The sequence below is a fragment of the Crocodylus porosus genome, unplaced genomic scaffold (genome assembly GCF_001723895.1).
Source record: "Crocodylus porosus isolate Cpor-Errol unplaced genomic scaffold, CroPor_comp1, whole genome shotgun sequence".
NCBI classification, from domain to species: Eukaryota; Metazoa; Chordata; order Crocodylia; family Crocodylidae; genus Crocodylus; species Crocodylus porosus.
The window spans coordinates 3,696,281-3,713,677 of record NW_017728932.1 but is presented as its reverse complement, the minus strand read 5'-3'; the positions used below and the strand labels follow the sequence as shown (position 1 = coordinate 3,713,677).

At 46.5% G+C, this 17,397-nt stretch overlaps 1 protein-coding gene across 3 annotated transcripts in view; it reads left to right on the top strand.

The window, feature by feature from the left end:
- ATP2A3 (ATPase sarcoplasmic/endoplasmic reticulum Ca2+ transporting 3) overlaps positions 1 to 17,397 on the top strand; it is a 154,866-nt gene that overhangs the window by 57,195 nt on the left and 80,274 nt on the right. For all 3 annotated transcript variants that reach the window (XM_019545450.1, XM_019545448.1, XM_019545449.1), the window contains exons 4-5: positions 11,376 to 11,480; positions 14,156 to 14,294. In XM_019545450.1, the coding sequence (XP_019400995.1) occupies positions 11,376 to 11,480; positions 14,156 to 14,294 (244 nt within the window). The remainder of the gene's footprint in view (positions 1 to 11,375; positions 11,481 to 14,155; positions 14,295 to 17,397) is intronic.

The window sequence follows — 17,397 nt, the reverse complement described above, 5'->3', positions numbered from 1 at the left end:
CTATGACCCCAGCTGACTTCCTGCCCTTTGGGCAGGGGGCTGGACTCGATGATCTCCCGAGGTCCCTTCCAGCCCTAATGTCTATGAAAAACAGAAGTTAGTGCCCACCTTTTGTAAAGTGGTGCAAAGTTAGCCAATGAAAGGCATGGTGCTACTGCAAGTCTTACTGTTTGTTCAGCCCTGAGCTAGGAGTCTTCTGAGAATGGGTTTTTCTCCTGAAAAAATTTCTGATTACCTCCTGGACAGGCTTGAAAACACCCCAGGAATTTTGCACAGAATTTTGGTACAGAAATAGGAGGTGATGGGTAAATTTGTTTGGTTCTGACTTTTTTGGGAGAAGGTTTTGAAGTAGATTTCTTTACTCTTGGCTACCCCCTTCCTTCTCAGCAATACTTACAGGTCTGGGAATGTTTTTGCACTCCTTTCCTCTCTTAGCCCTTTATAGTTAACTTTTTAAATGGGAGATTTACAAGCTTGTGTTGATCATTTGCCTTTTGCTGCCAAGGCGGGATGTTGATTCATTTGCAACACCTTTTGCAAATGCAAAGTGTACTCTGTTAACTGAGGTGTGTATGCAAAATCATCCAGCAGCTGACACATCCTGAAGCTTTATTAGTGTGTAACCATCCTGTTAGTGACCTTTCCCAGCCCTGTCATTGTTTTGAACAAATATAGTGAGGCAACGGAAAGTCCATGTGTTAACAAAGCTGTCGGGGCTATATAATGCTGAATAATCTTGATGCTGGTACAGCCTATCTGCGGCACCTAGAAACTGTACTTTTGATTCACTGTATCAGTGGCACCTTATTAGTGTCATTGGTTACCTACAATGCCCTACTATTATGCCTTTTACTTGCCTGCCATGAACAATGCCTCAGTACTTTACTGTGCCACTGATTCACTTGCAGTTGATAGTGCCTAGAAACGACAGCGCAGCGTACACTCAATGTCATACGTGGACAGAAAGATAGATATTGGAGGCCTTCCCTTAGGTGCTCCTTGGAGACCATATCCTCCCCCCCCCCAAAAATGCACAGTAAAATCTCTTTGAGGGAGATTTCAGCATTGGCAAAGCTAAGCTAACCGCACTTTATCATGATGCATCAGCAGATGCGTGACAAATAAAACCAAGGAGGTGATACTTCTCCTCTATGCAGTGTTGATCAGACCACAGTTGGAGTACTATGTCCAGTTTTGGGCACCGTACTTCAAGAAGGATGTTGATAGACTTGAGAGGGTCCAGGGGAGGGCCCCTTGTAAGGTCAGGGGCTTGCAGGACAAGCCCTATAAGGAGAGACTGAGGAACCTGGACCTCTTCAGCCTCCGCAAGAGAAGGCTGAGAGGTGATCTTGTGGCCACCTACAAATTCATTAGCAGGGCACAGCAAGGGATCAGAGATGCTCTGTTCACCAGGGCACCTCTTGGGGTAACAAGGAACAATGGTCACAAATTGACAGAGAGCAGATTTAGGCTAGATATCTGGAAAAAACTTCTTCACAGTAAGGGTGGCTAAAATCTGGAATGGGCTTCCAAGGGAGTTGGCGCTCTCCCCTACCCTGGGGGTCTTTAAGAGAAGGCTGGATACACATCTGGCTGGGGTCATCTGGCCCCAGCGCTCTTTCCTGCCTAGGCGGGGGGTTGGACTCGAGGACCTGTTGAGGTCCCTTCTGACCCTAGCACCTATGAATCTATGATGTTGTTACCTCCTCTGGCCTCAAATTTGGATACTGTTCAACTGTGTTTAAGAGAACCTAAGAGCAATAGAAACTTTTCCACTAAAAGAAAAACTGTCATAGTTTTCTCCCTACCTCCAGCCTCCCAAAAAGTCCCCCAGCAGCCAACCTCCTGCATTGTGTTAGGACCTGAAACTGATTTTCACATTCCTGAATAAAACAATGTATTCATAAGAGCAGATATTTGACTGCTTGTTTTTTGGTGGCTCTTCCTTTGCCTGCAGTAGGTGATGGTTTAGGGCCCATATTAAGAGAATGGCATGGCGATTAGGCATGCTCCGTTTCACTTGTTTGGTTTTGCTGAATAAAGGGATTTCATATGAAGGCTTTAAGTAGTATGTCGGAGAAGTTAAGGGGCACCCTCACCTTCAAACAGTCTAAGGCACTGCAGAAATGGAGGATCCCTTCAGAGTTTTAGAAAGATAAGCAGATAAACACTGTGCTGCATGTGTAACAGGGATGGCATGTACTAGTGACCAATTAAAATGATTTATCTTCCCATGTAAGTTCTAAAAACCTGCTTTTCTAGTTTCAGACTGTGGATAATTGGGTTCCTGTGAAACCTGTGCTATGCACTGTGTTGTAGCTGGATTTTCAGCCTTTGCCCTCATCTTCCATGCTTCAGTTACTTGAGCTCCAGGCCTTTTTTTTTTTTTTTTGGTAAGATCATGAGCAATTTATTTTGTGCATGTGAGGGGGAAAAAGCTGACTTCATTGGAAACAGAACTCTGTCGACAGAGTTTTGTCAGTAAGAGAGTGCATCTACATGAGAGACATTTACTGTCAAGTAGACTAATTACTAGGGGTGTGCGAATTGGGCCCTATTTGTTTCAGATTTGGATTCGGCCTGAATCAGGGACAGTGATTTGATATGTTGATTTGGATCGCTGTCCCCCATTTGATTCAGCCGAATCCGAATCTGACAATTGGATGCTGGTTCAGTGAGTCGGCAATTTGGGCATAGGCACAGCTTTAAAAGTTTTTTCTACATAACTTGAGGTAGCAGTGCAGGTCTGCCAGGGAGCACGCAGGGGGACACCAGTGTCCAAGCTGGGGGGCCCATGGCACACTCCCCAGTAAACCCAGAAGTGCTTCTGGTCCACTTCTGGGTCTGCTGCCGAGTGCTCTGGGGAGCCCCCCATGCTCCTGAGGGACACCGCGTCTGCCCCAGCACCACAGTGTTCAGAGCCCCTGCTACCTAGAGGTATGTAGGAAAAACATTTAAAGCTGTGTCTACGTCTGAATCGCCGAATCATCTGTCTGAATTTTTCCAAATCGATTTTTGGAGGGTTCTGAATTGAACACACCCCCTTATGTACTTATAGGCTGCCACCAAGTCACCCCTGAGCCTGCGCTTCTCCAGGCTGAAGAGCCCCATGGCTCTCAGCCTCTCTTCACAAGGCCTGTTCTCTTGCCCTCTGATCATGCGCGTGGCTCTCCTCTGGACTCATTCAAGCTTCTCCACATCCTTCCTGAATTGTGGAGCCCAGAATTGGATGCAGTGCTCCAGCTGTGACCTCACCAGGGCTGAGTACAGCGGGAGGATGACATCCTGGGTCTTGCTCAAGATGCATTCATAGATGCAAGACAGTTTTGTTTGCTTTGCCAACTGCAGTATCGCACTGGTGGCTCACGTTCATTTTGTGGTCAATCGTGACCCCCAAGTCTCTCTTTGCCATGGTGCTAGCAAGTGTTGCACTGCCAAGCCTATACGTGTGATGTGGGTTGTCCCCCACTCCCCAGGTGGAGCACCTTGCATTTCTCGGTATTGAATGCCATCAGGTTTTCATCTGCCCACCTTGCAAGCCTGTCGAAGTTGGCCTGGATCACCAGCCTATCCTCAAGTGTGGACACTCTTCCCCAAAGTTTGGCGTCATCAGGTGTTTGTCTCTCAGGAACTTCTTTAGTTTAAAGGCCAGACTCACTGGCCTATCTCTGTTACTGGGGCAGGAAAGGAAAGTCAGCTTGGAGCTCTCCAGCTTTCATCCAGTTGCCTCCATTTGTTTTCAAGCATCAAACCCTTTACAGGACCTTCTCTTCTAGTCTCTGACTAGACTTACCTAGTTCCCACTGTCAGATTAATGGAAGATGTAACGGTACTTTACAGATCAGTTTCTGCATTTGAACGTTATAACAGAGCCCTGAGCCACAGATCTGGTTAGACTGTTTGGGCACTTGCCAGACAGCTGTGTTTAGTCCCAGTTCGCTGCATCTGGTGTACACGAAGCCTCCAGTGTCTGAAAAGACTCCAGGCACTGCCCCAGCTTGTGCTGTCGAGGGGCTTGCTCTGCCTGACACCCCTCCCTGGGACCTGCAGTCCATCTTTCTCTTCCCCTTGGCATTAGTGCTGATTCCTCAAATTCCTTGGTAACTTAAGCATACCCTCTCTTGTTATACAAGCCATAACAGTGTTTGGGGATACAGTACAACTCTTCAAGGTCCCCTGAAAGGTATAACATGCAGGGACACAAACTAGACATACTACTGGCAACGGGGTTTTAGAACTACGATCTTGACAAAAAAATAAAAACCCTGCATCCATTTCCTCCTTCATACTGCAGCATTACTTGGGCTGGGGTTGTGCAAGATCAGTCTTTTCCTTTCCAAGCCTTGTCTTCTGATCTTTGGAGATTTTCCGGCTGAGCTCATCTTGGCCAGGTATGTCCTCCAACGCATTCACGCCTTGTCCTGCCCCAGGCTTTCCTGACCTTCGTCAGTGCCTCTGAGTCTTGCGGGAAGGTGTTTGGAGAATGAAAACTAGCAGTCAGTAAATGGGGGAGTAGCTTCTCCTAGGTCTGGTTTACTCATTAGCACGCCTATTTTTTTGCTCCAAGTCGAGTCGCTGAGGTTAAATATTCTTTATTGTGCAGGACCCATGGGGGGAGCGAGGAGGGTGGGTAGCCACCCCAGCATCTTGTCCCCGCTTTTGATCCACCCCGCTTGCCTGCTCTTTCCTGGTCCCACCTGGCCTCCCATCTCTTACCTACCACAGCTTGGAGGTTTGTTGGAAGCGAAGTTCCTGGGGCTAGGGGTAGTCTTGTCTGCCCTGCCAGGCCAGCCCTCACCTGGGTCCTTTGTTCTCCCTCAGTAAACTTCCCCTTTAAGGTAGTGCTCTCATAGGCTGAGGGCTTGTTGGAGCTTCAGCTGTCACAGCCCTGGCCCCTCTTTCTCTGGTTGCATTGCCTTGGTCCACTGATTTAAGACTGCCTTGATGGGAGTCTGGCCTCACTGTGCTGGTTTCTGCCCCTTTGGCTTGGGGCTAACTTCTGGCACCGATAGCAAGGGAGTGCACTCGGGGACCCCTGCTCATGGCCACCTCCACCCCTTTAGCCACAACCCAGTCCTCTGGTTTCACATTAACTGGTTTTGTTCCTTTTTTTAAAATCTGCTTCATCAAATAAATAGGCTCCTTCCTGAAGGTAAATGTTGCCCACGGGGCCCTACTGCTGTGGAGCCATCTTGTCTCCAGCTCCCCTGAGCAGCTAGCATGGGTGACTGGTGCCTCTTGAGTTGCGGGTGGGGGGGCGCATGTCCCCCCCCCCCCCGGCACTAGTCAGTGACTGGGGGAGGGGTCCCCCGGTGGCTGATCCCACTGGCCAGGAGGGGCGTCCCCCAGTGTCCGGTCTCACTCGCCAAAAAGCGGCCACAGCCGCTTTTGCTGGTGGCCTTGCTCCCCAGCTGGTGCTTACAGGGGGGGCACTGGTGCTCCTGTCTGCACCCCCTGCCCACTGGCTAAATGGAGAGCGTAGCCTGACGGGGTGCACCGGTGCGCTCAGGGGATGCACATGCACCCCCTACTGGTCGCCACTGGCAGCTAGGGTGCCTGGCTGTTCCCACTGCAAGCAAGGGCTGCTGCCTTGGTGTGCTCAGAGACTGGGCTTATTCCCTTCCCCTCCCCCTGGCCCAACCTCCTCCTGGTCACATGACTAGATCTTCTGCACACACCCTCCCCCCCCCCCGACTAGGTACAGCTAATGGTTTCCTTAGCCCCCTGTAGTTGCAGCCTTACGAAATACCTCCCCAGAACAACTGCTCACAATTTAATTGGACAGTAACTGGATCAGTCAAGCATTAGTTGCATGGGTTTCAGAGTGGGGAGCTAGAGAAATGAAAACCTCTGAAGGAGAGCCTGTGCTAAGGTATTTAAGCATATTGTCCAGTTGGTGGAAAAGTGTGCACACATAGTTGCTATAGTAAAGGGAAAGGCACAGAAAAATGGTCCAAGAGAAGATCATACTTTAAATAATCCGTATGTGCTATATTATAGCTTTATTTTAAAATAGTAGTACTAGTGATTTGATGTAACCAAATGTATTAAATGTCACTTTGCTCTAATAGATATATTTTTGTTAAAATGCTTAGATAATTTATAAAAACAAAAACAGCCCGTCAGAAAGGCCATAAAGTAAGGTGAAGAATAAACAGAGACAGCATTCCACAATGGGGAGGAAAAGGAGATAAGAAACCCTCCCTTCTTTTCCCAAGGATATAAATCTCAACACCTTCCAAGTCCACAAAAGATCTGGTTCAGTCCCGTTCTAAAAGTTTCAGTTTAACAAAAAAAAGTAAATAAAACCAATTGGAGGTCATTCCTCAGAATATTCAAACCAGCCATTTATAAAGTGGCATAGCCACATAGTGGGCATAGCCTGGAGGGAAATTTGGAGAACTCTGTAAAACCAAGAAGACCTGCTCCCAATCTGTGTGCCACTCTCCTCCCACCTCTTGAATCTTCCCAGCTGGTGTAGGTGAGAATCTGTTGTGGTGCTGCAGGTAGCCAGATAGACTTTAGGATAAATGTTCTTAAGTTTTAAGGTTAAAATAAAAGGTTAGGGTATAGACCTGTTTCTGCCTCTCTTGTCAGTAACCTACCCAGAAAGTTACCTGTAATCTAGGTAACACGCCTGGCCTTTTTGGTCACTGGCTCAGTCCACCTGGGCCCCTTGCTGTACTTTCCTAGCTCCAGGTTTCCTACCCTTTCAGGCTTTCCTAGTAACTGGGGCAGGGCTTCCCTGTTATAATTGCCGTGAAGTGATGGGTATCATTTGGAGGTCTTGTCAGAAGAGGTGAATTTATGGAGGCATTCAGAGATACCAGTTTTCACAGCATCAACCAGGATTCAACTAGAATGCCTAGATTTTACTTGCAGATTCCTCAAGTCATCACGACTGCATACACCTGAGTCATTTACTGGCTGAGTTGGTATGGATTATGTAGAGATCTAGAATAAATGAATATTAGTCTATCAAAAGTCTGTTTTTTTTTGTTTTTTTTTTTTTTATTTCTTGTGAAAATACAACTGGGGGAAAAAAATTCCAGGATTCAGGTGGGCGTAGAGGGAAAGTTGGAAAATGGTACTGCGATGCACTCAGTAAACACCTGGAGATTTAATTGGATCTCTCTGAAATGGAAGGGAGCTTTCCACAGACTTTGGGTTTTGGATAAAGACAGTGGCATGCACAGTTGAATGTTAAGCCTACCTGCCAGTCCGTATAAGAAATGTTAACATTAAACAAAGTTCTGAGATGCTATTATATTTTGATCTTGATTTGCACAGTCATAACATTTTGAGTAAGAAGCTTTTAGTGCCTAAATCTTAAATTTTTAAACTTGTAGAAAATAAGTTGATATGGAAAATCTCGGGAAAAAAATAACCAGATTGGCTCAATTCCTTCGAAGCTTAAATGCATGTGAAGAAAATAACATGTAACAACACATTAGGTGGTGAGCTAGCTATTTGATTAAATGGAATAAAGCTCATCAGCTATCCATCTGCTCTCCTGCTATCTCCTCCTGACACACCGCCTGCTTTGTAATAATTTTAATAGAAGCATCCTATATCTCCTGGTGATGTATCAGTGGTGCAACTCCTAGGGGGTTAAATCTTGGAACAACTGGGTTATAACCTGACTCTGCATCTCCAAACTGTTGACAAGAAAGTAGAGTTGTCTAGTTGTCTATTAGCTATTTTAGGTGGGTCTGGCTTCTTATAGCAGGAACTGCAGATGGACTTCCTCCCTAAAGATCAACAAGGGAGGGGGCATTTCTCATACATATACTCACCCCTGTCAAAGGGCTTATGTACCAGTGCTTTATGGTTTTATTGGCAGGGGGCGGGGGTAGACAGTACTGTAATATTGACATATTAGCATGTTGGCCATGCAGCTCAAAGGAGTGAAAATATGTGAGTGTCTGAGGGTTTGTTTTCACGTTGGCAGTTGTGCTTTGTTGCTTGCTGATTTGAGTTGCAGGAATGAGTGGTTTAGGACTATAAGATCCTGGGAACTCTAGCCCTCAGTCAGTGAGCAGTGTTAGCGTGAGCCTGACTTGGGGCATCTCAGTGGCCCTTCAACACTGAATGCAGTGAAAGCACTTATTTAAAAACAAGTTTAGTATGCACTCCTGTGCTGAGAAGTTGGGTAATCTCCAGCCTCAAATTGGTGAAAGAATGATCAAATCACAAGCCCAGTAGCAAAGATTTTAATAAGCTGTCCTTGGTGGTGGTGGCATGACATGACTGGATAATAGCAAAGACACAGGAAAGTGTGCTGGATAGCTACTGAGCCATTAGCTTAACCTCAAAAGAATGCAGAGCTTTAAAACAAAATTTGAAGGGAAGATTAAAGACCTAGGGATAAATTGAAAATGGGATCAAATGAAATATAAATTTACCAAGGGTGGATTATGACAGGCTAACCTGATACCTTTTTGATAACTGATGTTCCCCACCCCACCCCCTGCCTTTCCCCAACAAGGGCATTTCAATAGAGCTTTTATATTAGGACTTGACTCAAGTTGCATATAGGAAATTGAGTAAAGATGAAGGAGGTGAGGATAGTAAGAAAACTATAAAGTATGTAGGGAACTGGTAAAAGGAGACGGTGTATCTTGTACCAAAAGGAGATTTGTTGGGTTGGAGGGAGGTTGTTAATGTAGCTCCTCAAGGCATGATTTTGCAGTCAGTTTTTCATTTAATATTTCTGTTAATGACCTTGACACCCAGAGTCACAGTGTGTTAATGAAATTTGCTGATGAGATAGTTGGGAGGCATCGCCGATACAGAGAAGTGTCAGAGTATCATACGGGGAGAAGTGAGTGATCTTGAGGACTGGAGTAGTAGGAGATGGATGAAATTTAATGGTACAAAGTGAAGGTCAGAGTTCCTGCTATAAGGTAGGTTCTTGCCAATTGAAAATGATCAAGGAAAAAGATTGAAATGTATTGGTCTGTCATAGGATAAATTACCAATGTGATGTGGCCCCGAAAAGGGCAAACGTGATTCTAGGATGTGTTGGACAACACATTCCCATTAGAAATGGAAAAGCATTAATATTTATACAAGGGGCTGGTGTGGGGGGCCAGTAGGTGGAGCTTCTGCACTGAGCCACCCACCTCACTGTGTCTGGCCAAAGACCAAGCTTCGAGTGCCTCCCCTGAGGCACCTACGTCTGGCCAACCCCCTTCCTGGAGTACACCTGCAAGCCTGGGATACCAGTGCCACCACCCAGGCTCGGGTCTGTCAGGGCCCCTTGCCACCCAGGATACTGACCCTGTAGATCTAAGGGTTGCTTAACCCCCACAGGATACATCTGGGTGCTTCTTATAGCCTGAAGTATAGAAAGTAGCCTCCCTTAGTCAGCTGAGTAAAGGGAGCAAAAAGGCCTGCCCAATCCCTCTCAAGCATGTACAACAAAGCGGGCTATAACAGATAGCTTTATTGGGTAGAGAGGGTAGGCATGGGGATGGGTACAAGTCAGAGCAGTAGCAAAAGGATAACCCTGAGCAAACAGAAGCAACTTGGTAACCTTTTGATATACAACTGGAGTACATTAAATTAAGTTCCTAGTTAAGTTTCTAGTAAGTTAGTTACTTCTGCATCCAGTGAATGAGAGAGAGCTGTGGAGGTCCATGAGTCCATGTGTGTGTTTTAAAATGTCCTTCTCTTGTTCTTGTTCTCTTGTTTAGGAGGGGTCCTCTTAAATAGCTCTCCATGACCTCGCCACCTGGACCTAGTCAGGGACGGGTGTCATTTGATGCCTGCCAATCAATGTGAAAAACATCACAGTTACCTAAGGCGGTGACATGGGCTTAAGCCCCTGTCCCTATGCTGGGAGGTCAGAGCTCAAAACAATAGAGAGGTTAAATCCACACCCTCTTACTTGAGGCCAGTCACATATGCACTGGCAGAGAGTTGGCTGCCTAGAAACCGACTGATAGATTCGTGAGAGTGAGAGGGGAACAGACAACCCCAAAGGGAGAGGAGGCTGGGAGGAAGTTTTCACAGCAGGTACCCCATGTACTGATAGTTCCTCATCTGTGTAAAATTTTGGTCACCTTTGTTCGAAAAAGTAGAATTCAAATTGAAACTGGTGCAGAGAAGGGTTACCAGGGTGACTGGAAAAAATGGTGAGCCTGTTTATGAGAGGTAACAGATTGGCTTATTTAGCCCAGCAAATAAAGACTGAGAAAGAGGTGTAGTTGTTTCTATGAATCCTGAGATGGGTACGGTAGTTACATGTGTTAGTCTGAAGCCAGGCAAAGGCAGGGTAGACTTGCATCTTACAGGCTAACAAAATCAGAGATGCATAAGCTTTTGTAAGCAGAGGCTTACTTCATCAGATGCTGTGAAGGGACTGCAGGAAGCAGAGCTTCAGTCCCTTCATAACATCTGATGAAGTAAACCTGCTTACAAAAGCTTATGCATCTCTGGTTTTTATTAATCTGGAAGGTTCAAATCTACTTGGCCATCTTCTCTGAATGTGTCAGGGTGGGAATACCAGGGAGGGAGGAGAACAGCTTAAAGGACAATGTTGATGCAAGAAAAGATGTGCATAAACAATTCATGAATAAATTTAGGCTGGAAATTGAAAGGATGTCTCTACCCTTCAGAGTTGCAAGGGTCTAAATCATCCTCAGAAGGAGCATGCTTGGGAGCAAGCAACTTAACCGGCTTGAAGGTGCAGCTTAATAAATTTCCTTAAAAGGATTATTTGACGTGGTTGATTTATGATAGCTGGGGACTGGACTCAATGACCCAGAAGGCCCCTTCCAACCTAGTGTCCTATATTCTTACAAAGGGCATTCTTTCAGGCTATTTCCTTGGTAGATCCTAGTACATCAAAACCTAAAGAGAGAAATCCATTGTTTTGTCTCCCAGATATGCTTTTTTCCTCCTGTTTGTTCCTTTTGTCCAATGCAGTTCTTTGGTGTTCCATAGATGAGCAGTTTCACGCACTTATAGTTTTGGCTATATAATACCATGTTTCTTACAGAGCCTCCCTCTGGTGTCTTCTGCTTTGCAAATCCAGCGTTTTGTTGGAGTACCTCACTGAAACAGGCTTTGCCTCATATCCTAGAGGGAGAGACTGGGGCACAGAGGTGTTAAAGGGCCTTTTCTAGAGTAATGTGAGGAATCCTGTGGCAGAGCTGGAACTAGAACCCTGGCTGTAAGGCTCCTCTCCCATGCATTCAGCCTTGGCTGTGTTTTCCATTTGATATCCTGTGCTCTCTTCATGTATGTGTTTTTTCTGTTTTTTTCCCCCACCACAAAACGTTTTGGTTTTTGGCTCCGTATGGATTTTTGTTGCTGTTTCACCCAAGCCAAGATCCCTCTCTTCTCATGTATATCATGCTGTTCTGCAGATCCTGGCCTGGTTTGAAGAAGGTGAAGAGACTACGACTGCATTTGTGGAGCCAGTTGTCATCATCATGATTCTAATAGCTAACGCTGTTGTGGGAGTGTGGCAGGTATGTCCTAGCTCTTGCCTCCTATTCTTTTCAATTCCCTGGTGAATAATTGTGGGAGGGGGAACTATTTGCCAAGCTCTAGGAGCTGTGTAATTTTCATGAATGAAGCCCTGTTTCTTTAGCTGAAGTTTGTTATTTACTTTATGGTGGCTGGGTCTTCACTGCAGAGGTAACTCAAGTTCTCTTTAGTCAGGGGTGGGCAAAATACACCTGGGGGCCGGATCCAGCCTGCCAGGCTATTTTATATGGCCTGTGGAGCCCCTAAAAAAAAAATGTAGAAAATTAATATTTATTTGCTCCTAGCTGCCTGTCAGAGATGACAGGAGCCAGGGGCAGTAGGACCCAGAGGAAGCTGGTGGCAGAACCCAGCAGCAAGGCCTGCCCAGCTCTGCCCCTGCAACCAGAAACCCATGCTTAGCAGAGGCTTCTGGCCTGAGACCATGGGGCTGTTCCTGTTTCCCTGTGCCAGACAGAGAAATGTGGCCCTTAACAGCTTGCCAAAACTCGGGAAGTGGCCTTACGCCCAAAATAATTGCCCACCCCTGTCTTAAGTGATCCTGCATCAAATAAAAGCAAATGCACTGTAAAACAGGAGTCAGCAATGTTTTTGGGCAGAGTGCCAAAAATAAATACCCACAGCCTCAATTTGTAAGATGTTGGTGCGCGAGAGGGATGGCAGGGGAACCACAAGGAGCCTGATTCTTGCTGCGGTAATGCAGCCCTAGTCCCTTCCCCGCTGTCTGCCCCAAGGCACGTGTGCCAAGTAACATGCCTTCATGCACGAGGCTCTGGCATCCATGCCAGGGATTGCTTACCCTTGCTGTAAAACAGCACTAGCAGTCCAGAGAGGAATTGCTAACAGCTGCCAAGCTCAAGTTCCCTTGAGCTTTAGTCCAGGCATATCCAGCTGCTAAATGTCCAGGGGTCGAATAGTCCACAGGCTGTGCACCTGCGGGCTGTACCAGGGCAAGCCACAGGCCCCCTGGGCCAGCATGACATGCGAATACCCCCTCCCCCATTTGCTGCACCATGTACTTACACCTCTATCCCACACCTCCAGCACCGCACCACATGCCTGAATGGTACCCGGCTCACCCTCAGGTCTCCTGGTCACACTGCACTGCCCTACCCTCTGGAGCAGGCAGTGAAAGCTAGAGGAGGGGAGAGATGGTGGGCGCTGAGCCCAGAGAGTCCAGCTACTCTTACAGCAGGAGCAGTGGTTGGGCAGGAGTCTAGCAGCTGCAGTGTAACCCCTGTGGCAACATGCAGCCCTCCTTTTAGGCTAAGCCCCTTCTTAATCTAACCAGCTCCAGTTACGAGCACACAATAGTTGAGTTCAGGGGTTTTGTACATGGATGAGACTTGAATTGGGGGGGCATCCTTGAGTTTATACCTCAACTTCAGCCCATGGTGGAGATGTTTATGAAGCTGTCAGGACTGAAAGCCAGAGAAAGCAGAGCATTTGGAGATTAGGTGCAGAAATTTCGGAAAACAAATTAGGAAACCAAATTGAGGCAGATAACAGTAACCTTTTAATTGCCAAATGGTGATTTGAAATGAGCAGCCAGAGTCTGACAAGGGAAAAATTTTCCCTCTCGCCAGTTCAGCTCCCTTGGTATTACCCATGAGTAGGGGATAGGCCTTGAGCTGGTGAATTTAACCCTGTAAAACCCATTTAAAAAAAAAATCTGTGAGAACTTTCAAGGATATAAAATGCCACTCTGCATAACAGTTAGAATGACATTCACTGCATTTAATCTTTATTTTGTCATCCCTTTAATCTCTCTTTGGCAATTTCCATAGTTTGGAGCTTAGGTTCCTGCACTTATTCATTACCTAGTTAAGCACCACTTAGCTCTTGGCAATAGCTGCATGCATTTTTCAACGAGCAAACTTTTTCCTAATGCTCCCGCAGAGAAGTAATAGTCCTTGCCAGATACTTTCACTTGCCTAATTGTGTTCCCTGGAACATCACGCAGTCTGACCTCCATCCTGATTTAAACCACTTATTCTGTGCAGTTCCAAGATCCTACTGATACCTTTTTACATGGGTCCAAAATATTAATACTGTTTTACATATTCAGAACTTTCCTTGTAGGAACCTTAAAGTTGCTTCCACATGCTTGCTAACTTGAGCTCCACAATGGTAACACTTACGAAAGAGTATTATCCATTTCATAGATATAGAAATGGAGATAGGAATATAGCACAACTGGGACTTAAAGCCAGAAATTCTGACTCCTAGCCATGTGCTATAATCATTGGCAGTGTCTTTGATTTCATGTCTTTGTCTTTCCCACCTTTAAGGGTAGTAGCAAAATTTAGCACTGTATGTATACTGCTTTGTTGTTCACAAACTCTTGCCCCTCCGTGAAGGTTTGTGTGTGTGTGTGTGTGTGTGTGTGTGTGTGTGTGTGGTTTTTTTTTTGTTTTTTTTTTCACCCCAACCTCATTCTCCTATGGAAAAAATGAGGTACGGCAAGGTTAATGTACTTCCAGTGCAAATCCGGCAAAGCCAGGCTCAAGATTTTAAAGATTCCAACTTTCTATCCTTTGTTCTGACAAACTAGTTCATGATTCTGCCCAGTAGACAAATAGGGGGATGTTTGCTTATCAGCAACTACTCCCTCCGATGATACAATTGCCTGAAGTTCTGCTTCTTGCTCTATTTCCAGGAGAGAAATGCTGAGAGTGCTATTGAAGCCCTAAAAGAATATGAGCCAGAAATGGGAAAGGTGATACGCACTGACAAGAACGGAGTCCAGAGGATCCGGGCTCGTGATATTGTACCTGGGGATATCGTGGAAGTGGCAGGTAGGTATAGCACAGAGGTCCACAGCCCCCTCTCTTTTTGGATATGCGTTTAGGGTACTGTTAGAAATTCCCTGGTGTTCTGAAGGCAAAGCAGCCTGTAGCTTTTGGCCAGGTACCTGCTGTGCCTCATAGCCACGGGAGCAGTAGCATAACTAGGGCAGGGCACACAGGGCACCAGCTATGAGGGAGTGCTAGAACTGCCCTCCACCCCAGGAGTCTTTGCCATGGCATGGGCAGCACGGGGAGGGGGGTGCTGCACCCATCAGTCTATCTGACATTCCCTACCCCTGGCCTCCCTGGGAAGTCTTTACCTAGGCAGTCATAGCCAGGTGTCCGCTATGGATGTATTGCGGTACCTTGCTCCTCTGTGCTTGGAAGCTGGGAACCAATGTGTAGGTGGTACAAGGTAAGCCCATGTTTCATGCCACTGGAGTTTTAGAAAACATTGGTTTAGAACGAAAGGCACAAGAAAACTACATCATCCTGCTTGCTGTGTGATTTTGAACAGCGATGTTTGAGGCAGCTTTTTCTCCCTACATAATGAGCTGAAACAGTAACTACGCTCCAACAGTATGCACGGTTTTACAGTGGAATACCCAGCATTATGATGAGTATGGTTATGTGACGTGTTTTACTTTTTCTGCAAGGCTTAGCAAGAGACTCTGTTTGCTTCAAGGGTTATAGAGTAACAGCAGCCTCCATAAATCTATTTTGTGTAGGGCGGGGTGAGGTTGGTTGTTAATCTGCAACCCCAATGCATCCTTTAATTTCTGTGTCTTTAAACTCAAAACATGTTAGAGATGGGAAAGGAAATGCAAGAAAAGCAGTGGTGCCAAAAGAAATCTCTGAGTGACACTGGCTGTCAATTTGGACACAATTTAGCAGTTGTAAATGGCACCAAAAATTGCTAATAGGATTGTGGCCTGCAGCCATCTAGGCATTGCGCCATGCAGCAGGGATGTGAAAGTCCTTCTCCACATGGCTCTTTTTTGAGATCACATCTGGAGCAATACTAGTACTTGGCTTTTAGGAAAGAGTGTCATTTTCAGTTTACAGTTGGGGAATCTGAGATTCAGAGTTGAAGTGAAGCTGGGGCTCCATCAGCTACAGCGCAGGAACCAAACCCATTCTTGGTGCAATTCCCCAGCAGCAATGGTGTTGCACAAAAGAAGAGATTTTTGACCTGGCGTTTCCCAAAGAACTGATTATTTGGAAAAGCTTCTAATTTTCCATGCAGATTTTCCTTCTGGTTAAATTGCTCCCCTGTCTCCTGATCAGTTGTCCAAACAACACAAATGAAAGGCAAGCCCTGTGCACCTCTGAGTACGTCCTCACAAATGTGCAGACAATGCCAGCAAAGCAGTTACGTGAGCTGTTTTTTTAATGTCTTAGGAAATGTTGCTTGTTCCATTTCTGTGGGCTGGAATCCTTGGTAACTTAGGTTTATTACTCATGGAAGATGAATAGCACTAGGGTGGGAGAAGCTGAGGGAAAAGCCTTGGTTTGCAAGCACCATGGAGACTTGTGCAGTTGCGTCTGGGCTTGAGTTGCTTCCATCTACATTCATTAATTTCATCATATGGCTTCTCCTTCCATTTCCTGCTTATGCAGCTCTTGAGCAAGAGAGGTCTTATGTTCATCGCTGCTCTGTTGGCTAAAGAAATCGCTCTTAAATAGATTTTTTTTTTTCCTGGCCATTGGAAAGAAATTGGAAAAGGAAATTAACTGCACCCAGAAAGTACAAGTTTGGCAGGGTCTATATCATACTGTTTACCCTTCCGCTTGTGTCCTACTCTGTGGTCTCCCATTTTCCAAGCATCCCTCAAATACCCAAGTACTTTTGGTTTGGCCTTTTGAGTACTTTTCTGCCCTATAGTCCTAGCTGTGCCCACCGTTGGACCTGTTCCTTCCCCCCACCCGCCCCTGTATTTGTCTGAACTTCAGGATAACCTCTCGGGCATGTCCACACATGCAAGCACGTGCGCTTGCAGCAGCTCAAATAGAAGTGGTGCAAATTTGAGCCGTGGCTTTTTGCTTCAGTGCATGTGCTCAGACATGCACTTTGCCCCAAGTGGCACAATTTGCTCCACAACAAAATAACCCTGCCTGGCTCCCCCTGGATCTTCAGCCAGGGGGAGCTAGAGCCTGGGGCTAGCACCTGTGCTGTCCCCAGCAGTATAAAAAGCTGCCCTGGCAAGTAGCTCAGGGCTACTAGCTCCCAGGAGCTTTGGGGGCCCAGCCAATTGGGAACACTACCCCTTGTGCCAGCTGGACTGCTGAAGCAGCCCTGAGAGTTCCCTGCACCCTCTACCCACTGCAGCAGTCTGGCAGTGGGGGCTGCTGCCTGGCTGTGACCTGCTGTGCACCTGCTAGACTCAGATGGAGACTGCAGAGCCAGTAGAGGCATCTGCCCCTCTGGGCCAGCTGCCAGTGGACTGCGGTTGCAGGGTTGGCCTTTGTGCGGCACTACTGCCATTTGTGCCTCCTGTCCAGCCATCCGGGCAGCTATCATCCGGAAGATGTTCCGGGTGTGGTGGCCTGTTCTGAACTGTCCAAGCATGTCCTCCTGGCCCCATTTGTCCAGGAGGTCATCCACAGGCAGATGGGTCTAAGGTGCCTGCTCTATGTGAGCAGGGTCCTGCCCCTGGTCTCCCTAGCAGGAGTTCTGATGTTCTCTATTGGAAAAGTGAAAAATCCCTGATTTTTAAATAAATAAATAAATAAATAAAAGATCCCAAAGTCACTCTGTAAAATACCCCCAAATCCATGTTCTTCCACAAGGAAACCAAAAGACCACTATAAAGACAGAGAGCAAGACAGAGATCAGCTGGACAATGTTTTATTGATATAACTTGCAGTGTTAAAGCAAGTCTCTTATCATAATAATAAAGTGAACTCTAAATACATGTTAATGAATTCATGTTTTGCTGCACTCCCACGGGGCGATGGCCCCCATACAAGGGGTATGCCCCCCCCAACAGGGGGTTCAACCCCCACACAAGGGGTATGGCCCCACAACAGGGGGGTTGTCCCTCCAACAGGGGCTAAACGGCCCCCAGAGGAGCTGCCACCCCCTTGCAAGGCCCCTATGCCCCACCCCAGC